General features: G+C 48.8%; 1 protein-coding gene across 1 annotated transcript in view; it reads right to left on the bottom strand.

Annotated features, from left to right (window-relative positions):
• The window catches only part of LOC138491177 (prohibitin-2-like), a 424,112-nt gene that overhangs the window by 42,434 nt on the left and 361,811 nt on the right, over positions 1 to 19,867 (bottom strand). Inside the window, exon 9 of the mRNA XM_069617553.1 lies at positions 5,598 to 5,674. Coding sequence (XP_069473654.1) covers positions 5,598 to 5,674 — 77 coding nt within the window. The remainder of the gene's footprint in view (positions 1 to 5,597; positions 5,675 to 19,867) is intronic.

The following is a 19,867-nucleotide window of genomic DNA, read 5'->3' as shown; positions in this document are numbered from 1 at the left end:
CCGAAGGCCTTGGATCGACCCTGGTTGTCTTCCTGGGTCGAGGAACGGGAGAGCTGGTGGCAAAAGGATGAGCCCCTGCCGAAACCCTACGATGACCTGAGAGACTTCCCTCCTGAGGAACGAAAGGATGACCGTCATATTGCTGTAGGGTGCCTAGGGCATGCGCCGTCTCCGTGTCCAACTTGATGGCCTGGAAAGACTCATCCACGGCCTTCCGGAACAGGTTGTACCCATCAAAGGGCATGTCTAAAACCCTTGCCTGGACCTCCTGCCTAAAATTGGTGGCCTTGAGCCAACCACGAAGACAGACCCCCATTTCCCATCTGGCAGAAACCAGTGTCTGCGATGTCCAGGGCCACCAAGATGGCGTGGTCCGACGCCACCTTGCCTTCTTGAAGAATCTCCAAAGCCTCTGCCCACTTGTCTTCAGGGAGGAAGTCCAGGAGCAGAGCCAGCTTAAACCGCAACTCTGTCGTACCTGGCCACGATAGCGAGGGTGTTAGCAGCATTGATCATCGTCGTCGAGTATATCACTTTCCTACCCATCGAATCTAACTTCTTTCCCTCTGCGTCCCGAGGGGTGGAGTAAGAAGAGGCAGAAGAAGACACTGAGCCAGACGACTTCTACCTGGCAGCCGCCGAAACCACTCCAGCAAAGGTTGAGCCTGCAAGCACTTGGGTGCAGAGTCCGGATACCCTGTACTTTTCCTCCAGCCGGTCCCTTTTTGATGGGGCTATAGCAGGGTTCTTCAGTAGGGTCAGTCCATCGTCCAACACATCGTCCAGGAGTGGGACAGAAAGTATTGTCTTTCTCTTCGCCTCCCGGCATTGGTACATGAAGCCCTCCTTTTCTGCCGGTATGAGCTTAAACAGCTTAGATACCCGGGCAATCATTGCATGGAAAGAGCCCACCTCGTCCGGGGGCGAGGCCCTAAGCTGCGCTGACGGGAGGTCCCCCATCCCGTCCTCCCTCGGGGGGGGGGGGGGGGGGAGTAACGGCAGGGAGGCGATTGATGGCATGGAGGCATAGGTTGCCTCTTCCTTTTCTTGGCCGGTGGTTCCCCCTGTGGCAACGGGGTGGCCTGAACTGGCGCTGCAGGTGGAGGGGACGCCGGGACACTCCTCTGCATCACAGACAGTAGATGGTGGAGAGAATGTCCTGTGAAAGAACTCTAGGCGGTATCTCGGGTGCAGGAACTTTAGGTGGAACCTAGATGTCCTGGGGCCCCTAGTCGTCGCCTACATGGACGGTAGCACAGTCGTCCTCGCTGTGGTCACCCCTGTTGTGGGGAGAGCCTCTGGCGTTACCTGCATCGTCATCGCCCTCCTTGACGGTACGGACGGAGATTATCTCATCAGCCGAAGAGGTCTGTGCCCTGCAGGCCTTCAATACCCCCCCAACCCCTTTTCCTGGGTCCAGAGGGGTTGGTCTCTGGCTGAGGTCCGGTAACCTCTTCTCTGGTGTCTTCTCCACAGGCATGATCGAAGCCTCCCTCCTGGGAGGAAGAGACACCCTGGCCATCCCCAGGGCACCGTGCCGGTCTGCCCCATGGTCTTTGCAAGTGACGCCACCACTACCTCGAGGTAGGGAGACTACTTCGCCTGGTGCACTTGGGCCTTCACGGAAAGGCTGGGTCCCTTGTTCGGTTTGGCCTTGTCCTTCTTGGCCATATCGGGCACCTTATCGTGGTTGGCCTTCTCCTTTGGGGTCTTGTCAGGCACCTTGTCTCTCGGTCTTTTCTGCCGAGGGCGTCCTGGTTACTGCATCCCATTTGGCCTTCTCCGGCCTGGTTTTCGCCAGCTTCTCTATCAGCTTCCCTGGAGTAGCAGACTTCCTCTTGGATGATGACCCGGAGTGGTGACTGGAGACCGATGGTGAGGACTATCGCGCCCTGACTGTTGTGGGAACCGCAGCTGAGGCGCCTTCAAAGGTCTTAGAAGCCCGCTCAGACTTTCCTGATCCAGAGGCATGCCCCTGGGTGCCACCCTGGGTAGAGGCTTTAGTATGCAGCCACGACTCCAGTCACTGGCGCCAATCCATCGTGCGCGTCATGAAGCCACAGCAAATTACACAATCTTCCTCCTTACGCATACGGTGCAAGCAGTACAGGCACTGGGAATGCTTGTCGTCCATATACACATTCCGCAAACTGCAGTCGGAGCACAGCTTTAAAAAGGGAAAGGCGCAGTCCTTCTCCGACATGATCCACGTGGCGTTGGCCTGAAGAAACTTCTGGAAGCCTCTAAGTAGAAACTTGAAAAACCACCCTTGAAGGGCACTGAAAAACAGGTGCCCTTTAGTCGGAAGGATGATCGATGGAGCACAAGGGCTCGATTGACCTAAAAATAGAGTTTACCCTCAAAAAAGCGAAAAAACACAGCAAAAGCTCAAAGAGCGAAGCAAGTGCAGTAAAAATCTGAAGATGGCTGCCAGAGGAGCGGCTTAGGTAGAGGGCAGTCATTGGCTGTGGCAGTATGATCCAGAGCTCGGTGATTGGTATATAGGAGAAATACAGTTCAGAAACTAAACTGATTTTTCTTTTACCGAGGATTCCCAGCGTGACGAGGAATATTCCTGAGCATGTGAATCCATGCCAGACCCGATGCTGTAGAACAGAGGATTGCTGGTGGTGTGGCTGAGCCGTTTGGAACTAAAAGGCACTCTACCTGAAACAGATGTGACACATTGGGGAACCTGAACTGGCATCCCATGCATAAGAAATCAACCTCAAATTGGTATTTCTTTCCTAACAGAAGTTAAAGCCTATCAACTGGCACCAGGGTCATCCTGTTGCCACTGGTGGGTAGTGAAGACTAACCGAGAATAGGCTTGGTTGTGCCAACAAGGTCAGAGTAAATCAAAAAGGAACCACTGCACATTTTGATGCAATGCTTCAATAGCCATCTCACCAATGAGCATAGCAATTTGCAAGTGTATTGTGTGCTTTTTCCAAAATAATTGTATTAAGTTTCCTGTGTATCAGAACATTTGCTCCACACGACGACCATTCATTTTGACTGTAAAGCCCTAATTTTTCTGCCTGTGCAGGGACTGCCAGATCATTTAGGTTTGGCCATTCCATACTCCCTTTATAAGCCAATTATTCACCACCTATAATAAGCCTCAATGCTCCACCCTGTGAGAAACCCGAGGGCATTGTCCCAAGCAGATCTGGCAAATCCCTTATTCAGGTGGCCAAGGAATCGCTGATGCGCTCAGATCATAACCGTGGGGGCAGATGATCGAGAGAGTATCACCTGGATGGGGGAGCCCGGGTTTGTGTCCAGTGGAATAACCCAGGTGAGACGCGGTATTATACCGGGGAAGAAGGAGAAGACAGGAACCCTGAGACCTTTGTAGGCTGTAGCACCTCTGCCTCCTTTCCTACCAATGAATCTCTCTTGCCCAGATCCAACAATCCCTCCGTATATGACAAGTCCCCAAGGAACTCAAACCCTGTTGCACTCAGAAAAACAGGGATTCTCGGAGAGTGTTTCCGTGTCCTACCTGAATACTCCCAGTCAGTCTCCTCCCCATCCCTCTGATTATTTCCTGAACTCTGTTTGTTTTGACAAAACCCTACCCTTCCTACGGCCTCCCCTATTCAATTCACAAACCCTACAAAGCTCACCTTTCTGAGTTGACCAACCATCCCCTTCCTTATGACACATTCTCCCTAGCCTACCCCTTAGGATATTTAGAAGTTCTACCTTCTCCCCCCCCGCCATTTCCAATAACATTTTCCTACACTGTGACAGACAATGGACTAACAGAGCCGTTTACCAGACATGTCCCAACACAAGGGTGAGGCAGAGTCAGGCAATTGACAATAACTATGCACACCTGACTGCCCTTTCCCTTCCCCACATGGATAAAAGGCGGAGCACGAGAGCACACTTGGAGCAAGGCCGAAAGCACAAGGAAGCAGCTTCACCGGACAGGAGATCAGGAAGTCCGGCTGGCTTGTGGTGTGACAGGTGTCAACGTCACAAAGGGCCCTCCCGCGCTGATGGCCAAAGCTGGGAGAAGCGATTGCCGCAGTGGTGCCGTCTTTGACTCCCGAGACCAGAAACTCCAACAGTTCAGCACAGCCGGTGAGTCGGAGAAGACCGATAGTAAAACAGAACACTGTTGGGCCCAACGTTGCAGGGGGCAACCTTGTTGACCAAACCTGTGCAATTTAACTTTAAAGAAACCCTAGTAAAAGGTTCAGAAGCAGAGTGGTCAGCCGTCGCGGGGCACTCATTCCAAGCCTTTGTGGGTTGTGTGATTTTGTTGAAACAACAAGAACCAAGAGGCCTTAGGAGAGGCCAGTGTATTGGTCCTACAAGGGTCGAGGTAAACCCCTCGTACACTCAAAAGTCTGACACATTAGGAGAAAACTAACTGTGAAACTGGCAAATGTGAACCCGGCAGAGGGGTGCCTGCGAATTAAGGAGAAACAGTGATGTACTGTGATCATTGTTACACCAAACGTGAACCCGGAAGAGGGATGTCCACAATGGATAGTTGAGTAAAAAGACAGACTGTTGAATGATACATTTTTTAGTGAAAGGCCATCGTGAACCCGATTGAGGGAGGCTAACATTGCAAAAAGGACCAGAGCCCGGCTGAGGGGGATTCAAAGGGAAGAAGAGCAATCACCCAAAGTGAAAGATTGACAAAGTAACTTTTGTTTGTTTATTTTTTAATGGTACAGTAGGCATTCTAAGGCAAGAGACTTTGCAGGAAAGAGACTTCGACCCAGAAGGTCCTGGCATCGTTGAAAGGAACTGTAACTTCGTACTGGCGAGGCCTAGAAGTGTTTTGTGCTCAAAAGCCCTGCCTTGTCCTGTGCTAAAAACATGGGAAAGGGAGACCCCAGCTATATCATCCTGACTTATTTGGTGAAAACTTTTCTTTTCTTGAGAACATTATCCCACACTATTTTGAAAACTTAGTTGTAAGGATTGGCAATAGGTTTTAGTATAGGCCCTTTTTATTTGACAAGACGCCTCTAGGACTGCCTTATTATATGATGGTCATAGCTTTCTCCCATCCTAGGATTTAGGTTTAGATTAGACATTTTTCTCACCCATTATACAGTTTAATAAACACCCTTGAACTGTGATCACTTGTGTCGGTCTTTACTGTTGCCACCATGAGTTTCTTACAACCCTCACTGCCAACTTAAATTAATACAGTTTAAGACTTCGAGGCAGCCTTTAACTCAGACATTGAATACATGAGCGATGACAAAAGCAAATTCACAAAGCAGGGCGCCAGAAAAAAAAAAAGAAACCCCTCTCTGAGGGGAAAGAAGCTGAGGTTTTAGCAACAGATGCAACTGGAAAAACAAACTGTCCTATGCGCAGATCTTAGGACATATATGCAGCCTGTTTCAGCATGTGTTTCACAATCTAAATTTCAATCTCTCAAACTTGGGGTATTGGTATAGGTAGAACTACCAAGGCCACACAGTTGCCTAAGGCAGAGGGTTCTTCTACAAAGACAGCATGTATATTGTGTGCCCTTGATTACAGACACAAAGGGTCTCCGATTGTTTGATAAAGTACACAGGATGTTTCTATGCTCAGTAGTAGGTGAGACTTCTTACTTGTCAAAGGCGAGCTCCTGCAGGTTCATCATGAGGCTCTCCGCATTCAGGTACACTTTATTCTGCGAGGTTGCCAGCTACATAGAAAGACATGAAATTTCATTTGAGTTTACATTTACAGAACATTTTCCTTCACAGAAAACAATGAAACCAGTTTAGTTTAAAACGTATCAAGAACGATGGTAAACTAACATGTAGCAATCACACAGTACAATTATTAAAACTAATCAGATGGAAGGATAAACAAGAGGAATGGTAGCGCAGAGATCTGGTTTGGAGAGAGTTGGTGAAAGTATAAGAGGGATTTGATGGAGCAGGTCATAACCTTTGGGCCAAACACGAGATTAATCAAAAACATAGAAGATGCACACATGGGGAATTTAAAAGTTCAATAGATGCTGTACATAAGGCTGAAGTATGCAAGGAAGAAAGGAAAAGAGGAAGAGAAGATGGAGAGGGGCTAATGAGACCAAGGCCTGCAGCAAGATCTGGTGCCATTTGGTTAAGCCAGACGATGTGGGAAGAATAGAGGAAATGTTAAAGAACATACATTGGGAAAGCAAGCAGTTTTGGTTTGTCTGTAGGTGTACAATAGACATTTGCCAGGCAATGCTGCAATAGTACTACCTGCAAAACAAAAGAATTGATGGCTGGAAGGTTCAGAATAAATCTTAACCTCTGGCATTGCTCTGGGCAACCCCCAAAGACCATCGCTCTTCACCTGCCAAGCCCTTATAAAAAGGGACAGACGATACGCAAATCAGCTGGGTTCCACCCCAAAAGGGGCAGGCCATCCCAAACTGCTTGCCCACATCCCTTCTGCACAAGACCACAAGCATGCCGAAACATGTTTTAGCCTGGTTGGACCTCATCATTGAGTAGTAGCTTGGGTCTCTAGGCCCAGCAGATACAGGACACACGTCTGGGCATATTCGTCCCACTTGTCTGGAGGGTTGCCCAGAGCAATGTCGGGGGTTAAGATTAATTCTAAACCTTCCAGCCATCACCTCTTGTTTTACTATAGCACTAACTGGCCATAAAATAACAGCTGGAAATGGTGTATGCCTGGTGATATGTTAACAGTGACTGGCAAAGGTTGATACAATTGAAATACACAAGCTAACTGTTCGCTTGACCAATGTTGGCTTTTACAAACTTGGTGCAAGGACACATATATTGCTTATAAATCAAAAGGCTGAGGGCGCACTTGATCAAGACATTTTTATTTCACCGGAGCTCATTTACAGCAGCAATTAAGCCAGTCGCTCTGAGAAGATGCTAATAAATAGCAATGGCAGACGCTATGGAGGTCACATTTTGATGTTACTGCATGAAAGCTAGCTCACAGATCTCAGAAGTGTGTGATTTTGCTGAGATGGACAGTTAGTGGGTGGAAATGGCCATGGAGGATTAGCATGGCCATGGGCAGTCAATGGGTGGGTAAATAACCAAACAATCCACAAGCGGTGCCCCTCTATCTGTACTCCAATGAAATAGTTTCAATTTATAGGTGGAGCAAAAGCACTACATAATAGTCAAAACTAACAATGCAAAATCGTTGTAACACTATAGGCTGGGGACCAACATATAAGGAGAAGCAGTCATTAAGCCCATAATGTACCAGCACTTCTTATAGTTCTAGAATTAGATAGTTCTGTTGAAGCTATCAACTAGATCACTGGCTTGTGAATGGTAGTTCGGATTCATACAACAACCCACACTCCTTCCACATGGCTGGCATATAGACAGACAAGGGTGCTGCCTCTGTCAGACAACTACTTTAGGGATGCAAATCCTAGTAAAGATTCCCTCCAGCAACTCTCTTGGCAGTCATTGTTTTGAGTGGTATGCCTTCAGATCTGGTGGCATGATCAACAACCACCAGGATATACCTGCTGAAGAGAGGGTCCCTGGAATGCCACTCCTCACCCCCATGAATATGACGGCCCGAAGAATTAAAAATGCACGAGCCACTTGCTAGTCGGACAGTGCCCAGGAAGGCCAGTGACATCTACAAATGCTAACAGATAGTCTCTTAGATAGCCATTCAAACCATATCCTATCAATGTCTTTATGGATACAGATGGTTCAACAGCAGTCAAGGACCAAAACGCCTCCATGGATGATGTTGACCAATAGTGACACCACGACATACGGGATCATGTAAGGAGCCTGGAAAGACCAAATATGGGAACCATAGCATGCTATACATATGTAGAAATCATAGTATAATTCGAATGGGGATTACATGCGACCACAAGCCACAGGATTAGAGATGAGGGAAAGCAGACCCAGGCTGCACATAACAGCAGTCAAGGTCAAAGACGAGCAGCACATTCCAAACCTGAAACGCCGAGGAGCCATTTGCAGAAAAACAGGATTCATTTTCATAAATTGCAGACAGAAGAGCGCGATTTTGTGGTCTTCAACCACGTGATGCAGCCGGGCAAGACATTGGTAATTCACCCGCGGTGGGAAAACGAACGGTTCACGGAAACGGACATGAAGTGAAACATGGAATCATTAACGTTGCAACGCTGAGGGCACTCACAGGCAAGTGTGGTAATACTAACAGTTACATTGGGAACAGAGGTAATCCTGCGAACCTGCAACAATGTCAGTTTCTTGGGTAAGGGGCAGACCAGCCATCGGACATGTGAGGGCCAATCACTCAAAATCTATAGGTGCTATCCATAAGAGATGATACTCCAATCACTCAACCTGAAGGACTCGTAGTTTTTTTGGGGAAGGGCCCATGTTGTGACTCAGGGATGCAGCAAAATGGCCCGATATCAGCTCGGGAGTGGTGATTCTGGGAATTTTAGAATGTCCTGTATGATCCCCGTCAGTTTGTGTAATGAACAGTTCTAACCTGCCCTTAGCCGCGTCCTCAGTTTGTATACTGGGGGAGGATTGTTGGGCCCTGGGAGCAGAGACCGTGCGCTCGTAGTAACGCCCAGTCCTCTGGCATACCTAAGCCAACACTGCTGTGAGAGGATGTAGGATAATCAAGGGGACAAAATGTCAATCCATACCCTCTCACATGGCACACCAGCTACAGGAAGTGGTACCAATGGAGCCTGAATCTTTGTTCCACTTTTTCCATATAGCCAACAAGTAGTGCAACTGCGGCAGTGGCATATATAGGATCACTTCTTGGGCCACTAGAAATGCATGCTTAACCTCTCCTTAGTGCCTTGACACCAAGATGACCTGCATGTGGGGTGGAGAGCACCTTTTGCCAACTGCAGGAGAAATGGTCATCCATACTAGGGACCCCCAACCTCCTATGGTTGCTTCCTGTGGACTCTATGGGTTCACTATACAGAAACTCACCTTCCAGTAGAATACATGTTTCCCAGTTATTCAATCTCAACTGAGAACAGGCCCGTCTCCCAAGGCCTTCCAGCGATGGACATTCTCTCTGAACCGGTCTAAATTCACCCCTAGAGTAAGCTTTGCAGCTCTGGGTGATCATGAGGATTGAACATTTGAAAAGACCTTTCTCCCTTGTCAGGTTCAAGAGTCTGGTCAGCTACCTCAACCTCAGCTGCAGGTAAAGTTAGGGAGGAACTCTTCTTCCCCTTTTTAGGAACCTTTGACTCTTTAGACTTGGGTTTCCCATTGGGCTAGGCTTCCCGTTAAGCTTGGCTAAGGTAGCTTTCTTTGTTTGAGACCGGGTACGTGGTAGCTTTGCTCTTTCACCCACAAGTCCAAAGATTTTGAGATAATTTCCCAGCAAAACTCTACCTGGAACCTGCCTCTGAACACTTAAAGGGATCTCAACCACTCCTCCTACATTTTCAGCTAGAGCGACAGGCATTCCTGTGAAGCTAATAGGGGGACCATCAGCCAACTTGGTGGGCTTCAGAGGCGCTGTGTTTACCAGTGTGGAATCCAGCAGTCATGCGTGCCCAGTCTCCCAGACAGCAGAGGTGTCTACACCATCTACCAGTAGACTATCCTTAAAATAAGACTTTGTATTGTCAGGCATAGAAGCACAGGCTTCAGCAACTCTAGGTTCCCCGGAACATTAGAACTACACCTGATACAATGCCACTTGGCAAGGAATCAGAATAGAAGGATACTCCTGCAAGTATCTGTCCCTCTTCATAAAGGAAAGCCAGATTCACAGAATGGACTCCCAAGGTATGACATCTGAGGTCCCATTCACAGTCAGCTGTTCCACATGTTAGCCAAGATCGTGAGGATCGGTTTATGTAGGGAGCATATTGTGGCCAAAGTCTTGATTGGGATGCTAAATCCTACTGCCCATTACATGCTTTCCATGCGACCTATTCCCCTTATAAAAAATATTTTATGCCTCATGGGAAGCAGGTTTTTCAGTAGACCCCCCCACCCCCTGACCCTCTCCCCTTCTGTTTTTTGCTCCTCCTCGTGCTTACTAGAAGCACTATCGTCCTTATGGGACATCCGCAGATCAGCAGCAATGGCCAGGTTCTTTGGATCCAACTCATTAGAAAGCTTCCAAATGCTGTTTGAGCTCATAGGAACAAGAAGCAAACCTATGTTCAAGCATAACCATGCCTTCAAAAGTGGTTATTTTATGACATTCAACAAAGCCACTCACGTTTTTCAAAGTGTCTGGCAGGTTAGGAAGTGAGTGAGGTGCTCGAAACTCCCCTGTCCTTCGTCTCCTTTGTTACCTGAATGCACCCAATCCTAAGTGGCTGGCTGGCTGGTCTTGCAAGACAGCTACCCTGCTGTGTGAGCGACAGCTAGGCTGTGCATGAATGGGAGAAACCTGCATAAAAGGCAAGGCTTCTTTAACTGAAGACAGAGTCAACCACTGGATGAAACATCGGATGAAGGAATCGTGAAGGGAAGCTTGCTGCATTCTCCTGAAACGTTGACGTTGAACTGCCCTGCTGCTGTGCTGAAACTGCTTTTCCGAATCCACTAGAGAAGCTCCGGAAAGGATGAGTTCTTCCCTTGGGTTGGGCGGACCAACTACCCACAAGATGAACTTTGCTGGAAGACCTTCCCCAACTGGCTGTACTACTTTGCTGCTGCTGGAACCGAGTGCCAAGGGTCGAGAAATCAGTAGTCGAGTGCATCGCCTTTAAGCTAGACCAGCGCTCCAGGAAGAGCCCGAGGACCCTCCCGAAGCAGGACAACCCAAGCTTGAGTCACCTCACCAGAGTGCTGGACTCAAGGAGTGAAGGAAGCCCAACCAGTGTCCAGGATCCGTGGTGGTGCTATTTGATGGCAGCTGAAACTGCAAAGTGCAGCTGAACTGAAAAGAGCCCGTAGCTGCTGCCGCCGACCTTCGAACTGCAGTACAGGAGTCCTCCAGACGTCCTCCCTCTTGTCCCCACAACTGACTCACAGGATCTGCAACTCTGCAACCAGGACAGAAGCCAGCTGGACCCTCTTATAACCTAAGGTATTGTTCTGACTAAGGGGTACCTACCTCTTTGTCTGTAGCACGTTTGTCTCAGTTGAGATTTGCAGTAGTTGCCTTTCTAAAGTTATTCAAGCTCTAACCTTTCACAAGTATAACAGCTTGTGGTACAACAGTGATTTTCTACAACAAACTCTCTAACTCTGTGCAAGAATTTTGTGCTTGGTGCCTCAGCTCCAGAGACATTATTCAAATTCACTTTGGCTGTCCTGGCTCCCTGCAGACTCTTCCAACTCATTGACTTTGGTTCTAACTGACCCTCATAGGTGGTACATTGGTGTTTAACCAGTATTGCTGGGAAAGGTTTAATCTAGACTTCATTGGGGGAATTTAAAAAGTGCTCACATGCTCGGAGAACCGGTTAACCTTTTTTTCCTTCCATTAACCTTCCCTTTTTTTTTTTACCAACCTCAGAATATTACCAAGTACAAAACGTGATATACAAATGCCAATACTGTCCTAGTTAGTGAAGTCCCCCAAGGGTGTAGGACGTGTGAATGAAGCATCTCTAAAGAGTATCTACTTGCTTGTCTTGATTCTGAGAACCTATTTTGAAATGTATTTTTATTATTGCACATTGCCCTTTTTAAAGAATCCTCATTTAAAACAGACAGTTCAATAAATATTTTACTAGAAAACCTTGAGTGCAAAAGTTATGTGGGTACTTGCATTTGTGGATTTCAATGCTACAACTCTACAGCTCACATTTAGCCCTCTTGAGATAGGCCTGGCTGCTCAGTCACTACCAACTTGTGTAGTACAGACCTATACCAATATGTGGGTTACCTAATACCAAGAGGCCAAGACTGGTGTAGTCTCCCACAGGGTTACTGCATCAATTCTTGCCCAACACCCACATGACTCAGATTTCTCCAGAGACCACTGCCGGTGTTCTGGAATCCGTTGGAGACAGTTTTCTTGGCTTGATCCCATCGAGGAAGGCCCAGGGGTCACAGGTAGATCAGTCCCTTTCAGACACAGGATTTGGGATCGGTCAGTCACTGTGCTTAGAAATCTCTTTCAGAAAGCGTCAGTAGAACACACCAAACGAGGAAAGATTAAGACTTCTGCGGGAAAGACCACCATGGGACACTTTCAGGGATTGAAGGAGTGTTGCAACAGGACTCGCCACGGTTAGGCGGCAACAGGACAAGAAAGTAGCATGCCCAGCACAGATTCCCTTCATGCACGGTGGCTGAAAATGCCGAACAGGCATCTTGCTACACATGACAAAGATCCTAGAGTTCCAAGGATGGTACTGCCAGCTGCAGCGAGGCAGCCCAGAAGCGAGCTCGTCAGTCCACCGGTTCATCCAGTGACACTCCTAAAAGCTCACAAGGCCCGAATCCTCAAGCAGGGATTGAGATTGGCTGTTCCCACCAGTCCAGGTGTCGAAGCCCCGCCGAGGGCCTTCTTGAGATCAGAACGGGACAACACTTGAGTCAGTGCTGGTCAGCTTCAGGGATTGTCCTCTGGTTGTCAGCAGGATGCACTTCTTCATATAGATCTTGGCTCCAACAATGTGTCAAATCGCTCCTAGAGCCATCCCTGTATCTAGTATTTGGCCTGGGAGCCTCATCCAAGCCCACGAATGGTAAGGATATGCACCATTCAAACAGGAAGTGGCTATCCAATCATGGATAGCCAAAAGCCACGGCATCTGCCCACCAACAGACATTCAGGCACCAGGGTTGTGGAATGGGATTAGACTGTCCCTCTGGCCACACACACAGAACCCTACTGTTAGTACACAAAAACCACAGCTTTCCATATAAGTGTATGGACATTAGAAAGCAGGAAAAAGGACAAAGAATGATCTGGGCAAAGAGCAAGCGTAAATCTCATGGCACAGCCATACTAGGGTGGTCAGGCACCATTATTAGCCATTAGTGGTAAAAGCAAAAGTGCACAAGATAAATGGCACAAAAAAGTTAAGAAAGCAAACGGTTCTTACTAGCTTGTCTTGTGCACATTGTTACAGTAACCAAAAAATCCATTAGGTAAAAAGTTATAAGGATACCAAGTATCACAACTGCACTTCACTGTACTGTGATGTGTACAATTGTAACAGTCAGTACTGTCTTAGGGACTAGTCAGTTACCCCATAAGAATGAGTGCAAGGGAAGTAAAGCAAAAGCTTGACTGACGTCCAAAAATCAGGACAGGGTTAGAAAATAAGCAAAAAGACAAGAGGTCCCTGTAGGAATCTATAAAGGGAAAGGTGCTAAAAGAAAATCTTTCCTAACATCTATCAAACTTGCCAACGTTTTACTATTTTGAACCTGCCCTGACTTTTGAAGGTATGCAAAGTATTTTGCTTCACTTAACTTGCTTGGCTCTTCTGTTCTGGGAGCACTGATCTGCCCTTCTGGCCATCAGCGCAGGGGGGACGGTTACCATTACAAAATTCCTTGTGTAACGCTAAGCACAGCACCTTACAGTGAAGTGTGGTAGGGGTATGTGAGAAAAATGACAGTATTCTCCCCCCCCCCATTCCCTCAGGATCTTCCATTCAGGCGGCCAGGGAAGGGTCATCGCTTTTGGATCCCGACCCTGGTGGTGGACAAGCAAGGGAGGATCACCTGAGTGGATGGCCACAAGGGATTGGGAGGAGGATACCCAAGGGTGAGACATGGTATTCCCCCAGTCCCCAAAAAAAAACAACCTACTCTCCCTCAGTCATCTCCAATCTCACCCCATCTCCCACTCCCAATTTCCAACAAATACTGAGACAAGTAAGAGGCAACTAAAATCTGTAAAGATTACCCAAAGGAGTTGCATGGGGAAAATAAGGGCAACCTGCCCTAGAAAGAACTTAAATTGTCCCACTAATGGAGTCAGGCATTTTCACTATAAAAAGGTGCAGTCTTACACAGATGCATCAGCGAGCTAGGGAACATTACTGGACCAGAGAAGCCACAAGGCTGCAGGAAGAAGGATCCAGAGGAGCGCGGCCTACAGTGACGCTGGCCCGGTCGTGGAGAGGGGCTAAAGCGTGGCTAGGGAGCCATGTCTCCCGCGAGCCAGAGCGAGGCAGCTGGGACCCTGCTGGCTGTGTCCGTGCAACTGCTTGTTCCCTTGGGCCGTGTGCCGGGCGCATGCGTGTCTGAGGGGCAGGTGGCAAGACCCTGACCTCGACCCAAAACATCCTGGAGAGACCACTCGCCAGCGCTACGCTACCCGGCGAGTTTCGCATTAGAGAAATTTGGGAGCATGCGGATGGCTTCAGCCGGAAAGGGAGGAAAAAGCAAGATTTGTAAAGTGGCACAAAGCAGAAAGCGAGGACGACAGTTTTAAGAAACAAAGAAAGAAGGAGAAAGTGCACTAGTGGCACAGAAGGAACAAGTTACCTACCTGTAGCTATTCTCCAGCATGGATCTTGCATGGATTCACAGGCTCATGAATACTCCCCGCCAGCTTGGGAATCCTCGGTAAAAGAAAAAAGTGTTTCACTTTCATTTACAAAACTGTATTTCTCCCATAAACCAATCACTGTCCTCTGGGTCATACTGCCCCCAGCCAATGACAGCCCTCTCCCTAAGCGCATCCTCTGGCAGCCACCTTCAGATATGATAAGCACTTAAAGTGGCAGTATGACCAAGAAGAGCCGCAGAGGGGAAGGAGGGAGGGTTTGCATGTGAATCCATGCCAGACCCATGCAGGGGAACAATAGTTGCAGGTAAGTAACTTGCTCCTTCTCCAGCATGGGGTCTGACAGATTCACATGCTCATGAATAATGAATACACAGAAGTACAACAATACACAACCACAGGAAGTGGCAAGGCTCAACAGAAGCAATTCACTCTCCTTTCCTCTGGAACAGACTCGCCACAAGCTAACAGGTTGCGTAGCACTGCTTGGCCGACTCTGGACTCCTCCCTGGAATCCCTGTCGATGTTGTAGAACTTTGTGAAGGTGTGTGTGGATCCTCCACGTAGCAGCCATGCAGATATCCAGCAGGGGCACACCAGCTAGAAACACTGTCGTCGCAGTGATGGCTATGGTGGAATAGGCTCTCTGACGGCCGGGCAGCGGTTGGTTTGCCAACCGATTACAGTGCATGATGCAGCGGGAGAGCCACCTTGAGATGGAAGCCTTGGACAAAGCCTTCCCATGGTTCACAGGACCGAAGTTCACAAACAGCTGTGAAGTCTTTCAAAAACTTCATGCGTGCCACGTATAACTTCGGAGCATGAGCAACGTCCAGCGGGTGCAAGGCCCTCTCAGCCAGAGACAAAGGTTTCGGGACAAAATCAGGTAACAAAGGTTTCTTGAGGTGGAATTCCGACAGAACCTTCGACATGAACGAGGGGTGCATCCGCAGCAGAACCCTAGATTTGTGAAAAGTAAGGTATGGCTGTTTGGAGGACAGGGCCTATATCTCACCCACCCTCCTGGTGGAGGTGATGGTCATGAGGAAGGCTGTTTTCCATGAGAGGAACGAGAGGGGCCCGATGCATAGGCACAAAGCTTCATCTCCCTAACCCCCACCACCCCACCCCCGATGAACCTCACCAGAACCATGTGGATTTCGCACACTAGGGCATGCACCATCACCGGCAGGAAAGCTCGAAAAAGTCCATTGAGGAATTTCTTGAAGTGAAGACCCTCCTGGAGATCTGGTGTAGCGGGCGATAACCGCAAGATGTACTTTTATCGAGGTGTGTGCCAGTCCAGCCTTGGCAAAGGACAGCAAGTACAGAAGAATCTGTGGGGTCGTGATCCTCAGAGGGGTAATCTTCTGCGACCGGCACCACATAGCAAACCGCTTCCACTTGTGACCGTAGCACGTCAGAGTAGACGATGCCCTCACCTTGGGGAGGACCTCCTTGCAGTCTGCCGGCAACTCATATCCTCCAAACTCTAGGGCTGCATGAGCCAAGCCCTCAGGTTGAGCGATCCCAGTTCGTGATGCAGGATTGCGCCGCCTCCTCTGGTGAGAAGGTCCGGGATCACTGGTAGCTTGATCAGCGACACTGACAGATTGAGGTGGTCTGGATACCAAATCTGCCTCGGCCATGCCAGGGCAATGAGAATCATCCGACACTGAGTGTGTTGATGGCAATGGAGGAAACTCGTACAGGAACCTCCCTGCCAAAGGGAAGGAGAACGCATCCCCCAGGCTCCTGGGCTGATGAAATCTGCTGGTGAACTTCTGGCATTTGGAGTATGCTGCCGTCATAAATAGGTCGACCTGGTGCCCTGCCCCCACTTAGTGAAGATGAACAAGTTACTTCTTACCTTGTAACGTTCTTTCGAAGGGATGTTCCTCCGACGTATTCCTCATCTTAGATATCTCCTTCCAGCTCTGCTGGCCTCGGAAACTTTTTCTCTAGTGGGCGCTGCGCGTCGACGTCCTTCGAGTCGATGTCCCTCGACAGCTGCCGTATTGACGCCGACGTCATCCTGGCTATAAAGGCTGCGCGCAGCGCCCGTTGCTCAGTTCCGTTTTGTAGCCCACAAATATGCTTTCTGGACTAAACTAATCACCCTGAAGGAGTGTAAGCTGCAACAACAAGGGAAGTAGAACTGCGGGGATGGATGGGAGGGTCGATAAGGAATACGTCGGAGGAACATCCCGTCGAAAGAACGTTACAAGGTAAAAAGTAACTTGTTCTTCGAAGGGATTGTGTCCTCCGACGTATTCCTCATCTTAGATATGCTCCCATAGCAGTATTCTATTATTGGAGGAGGGAGTACTGACTTCATGCTGTCTTCTATTGATGAATAGAATGCAGTACAGCCCTTCCAAACCTAGTCTCTTGACTGGAGGAGGAATCCAAATTGTAAAATCGTGTAAAGGTATGGACAGACGACCATGTAGCGGCCGCACAGATGTCTTTAACCGGCACACCTCTTGAGGGCCGATGAAGCTGCAATACCTCTGGTCGAATGAGCCCTAAGGTTTTGAGGGGGCTCTTTTCCTGCCAATTTATAACATTCCAGAATGGCTAGAATGATCCATCTGGAAATGGTCTGCTTAGTTATTGGTAACCCCAGCTTGTGACCTGTGTAACCTACAAAGAGCTGGTTCGCCTGTCTTACCCTGGCTAGTCTACTGATGTAAAAACTTAAAGCCCTTCTAGGGTCTAGCCTGTGTAACCTCTCTTCCTCTTTCCCCGGATGAGGAGGAGGATAGAAAGATGGTAGGGTAATCTTCTGAGTGATATGGAATTCAGAAACCACCTTTGGGAGGAAATTAGGCTTCACTTGCAGGACAACTTTGTCTTTGTGAAAGATAGTGTGAGGGGGTTTACAAGAAAGAGCTTGTAATTCGCTCACCCTTCTAGCAGATGTAAGTGCTATTAATAAAACAGTTTTAAGGGTAAGGAATCTTAACGAACAAGAATGGAGTGGTTCGAAAGGTGTGCCCATCAGGAAAGTTAGGACTAAGTTTAAATCCCATAGGGGAACTTGGAATGGTCTTGGGGGATAAACATTGGTTAACCCCTTAAGAAATTGTATTACCAAGGGTAACTTGAAATAGGATGGTTCTTCCGCAGTGCGCTTAAAGATGGATAGCGCTGCGAGATAGCCCTTAATGGTGCCAACTTGAAGGCCTGAATTTGCCAAATATAGTAGGAAGGACAAAACCATTGGTGTACCACATGAAAAAGGGTCGATATTCTGTTCTCTACACCAGCTGCAAAATCTGTTCCAACGGCAGCGGTATAAACACTTTGTTGCTGGCCTCCTTGCCGAAAGCAACACCTCCATAACATCATCAGGGAGGTCCCAATCCTTGTACCTCAGCCTTTCAGAAGCCAAGCGTGAAGGTTGAGGGTTTTGATGTCTGGATGGAGAACCTGACCTCCCTTCTGTGAGAGTAGGTTCTCTCTGAGTGGAAGTCGAATTGGAGGGCAGATGGACACGTTCTCCTGGCCCAATCCGGGGCAATTAGGATCATGGTTCTCCGGAATCTTCTCAACCTCCTGATCATTTGAGGAATGACAGGGACCGGTGGGAACGCGTACAAAAGCGGAAACTCCCAGTCCACTATGAACGAGTCTCCCAGAGCTCCTCTCGGGGGAAATTCCCTTGAGCAGAACAGGTCGCATTTCCTGTTGAGGCTGGTGGCGAACAGATCTACCTGAGGGGTTCCCCAAAGGACGAAGATCTCTTGAAGGACTTCCTGAGCTAGCTCCCACTCGTGGGAGACTGTGCTCTGCCTGCTCAGAGCGTCCGCTGTCAAGTTCTTCTCTCCGGCTAGGTGAACTGCCGATAGAGAGATTCCTTCTTGGATTGGCCAAAACCAGAGCTGCATCGCCTCTCTGCACAGGGGTAGTGATCCTACGCCTCCTCTTTTGTTGAGGTAATGCATGGCCACCGTGTTGTCCGTCATTATCAGGACGTTTTTCCCTTGTACAGCTGGCAGGCACGCCTTCAGCGCAAGTCTGATGGCTCTCAACAGGTTCATATGTAGTCTGGACTCCGATGGAGACCAACGACCGCTGATGGTCAAGTCGTTGGCGTGGGCTCCCCACCCCGTGAGTGAGACATCCGTGACTACTGTTATCTCCGGCCAGGGTTGCCAAAACTGTTCTTTCAGAATGTTCTCCTGACAGACCCACCACTGAAGGTCTCAAGCTACTCTGTCGGGAACCTGAAGAAGATCTGTCATTCTCCCTGAGAATTGTGACCACCGAGTCCTCAGTGCCCACTGGAGGGATCTCATTCTCAGGCGAGCCTCTGGCACTAGGAAAATGCAGGATGCCATGAGGCCTAGCAACCTCAAAAAGTCGAAGGCTGGGAGACGTTGGGCATGTTGGAACTTGGTAACCATCTGTAGAATATCTTGAGCCCTCACCTCTGGTGGCGAGGCTTTTCCCAGGGAAGTGTCCAGGATCGCTCCTATGAACTGGAGTCTCTGCGATGGTATCATTTGTGACTTCTTTAAATTGAGGGAGAAGCCCAGTCTGTGAAGGAAGTGGCACACGTGATTTAGCTGGATCTGAGCTTGTTCCGAAGAAACGGCCCTGATCAACCAATCGTCCAGGTAGTGGTAGACGTGAATCCCTTCCCTCCTTAGACTTGCCGCCACTACCGACATTACCTTGGTGAAGACCCTCGGGGCGGAGGTCAGCCCAAATGGCAGCACTCGAAATTGATAGTGAGAGTTGCCAATTGCGAACCTCAGGTATTTCCTGTGTTTGAGATGGATAGGCACATGGAAATAAGCGTCCTGAAGGTCCAGAGATACCAACCAGTCCTGGAACTGAAGGGCCTGGAGGATCTGAGAAAGAGTGACCATCTTGAATTTGTCTTTCCTGAGGAATTTGTTCAATTCTCGCAAGTCCAAGATGGGTCTCAGTCCTCCGTCTTTCTTCGGAATGAGAAAGTAAGGGGAGTACCAGCCCTTGTTCCTCTCCGCTACAGGTACCGGTTCTATGGCACCTCTTTCTAGCAGGTCCAAAATTTCCTGCAAGAGGAGCGGATCTGGAGCTTTCTGAGAGCTGATCCCCGGTGGATGACTGAGGTATACGTAGGAAAGGCAGGCAGTAACCTTGGGCAACTGTTTCCAATGCCCAAGCATCTGATGCGATAGCCTACAGGTGTCCTGTGAGGGAAGTCCTCAGAGTGGTTTTGGGGCAGCTGATGCAGATGCCGATGGTAAAGAGGCACCTGCTGTTGCTGCGGCTTTTGAATATCTACCCCGTCCACCTCGGGTAGTTCTTCTTTGTCCCCTTTGAGCCGGTCGTCCTCTACCTCTTCCGAATGCGGAGTAGAAGCAAAAGGACTTGCCCCTCGCAGAGGTTCCTGTGGGACGAAAAGGAGTCTGACGGATTGCAGCTGCAAAGGAATTTTGCTGCTGCTTTTGAAGTTTGCAGTTTCTCTAAACTGTCA

Source organism: Ambystoma mexicanum, chromosome 10, assembly GCF_040938575.1.
Source record: "Ambystoma mexicanum isolate Mex_15411 chromosome 10, UKY_AmexF1_1, whole genome shotgun sequence".
NCBI classification, from domain to species: Eukaryota; Metazoa; Chordata; class Amphibia; order Caudata; family Ambystomatidae; genus Ambystoma; species Ambystoma mexicanum.
This window is presented reverse-complemented; position numbering and strand designations above follow the sequence as displayed.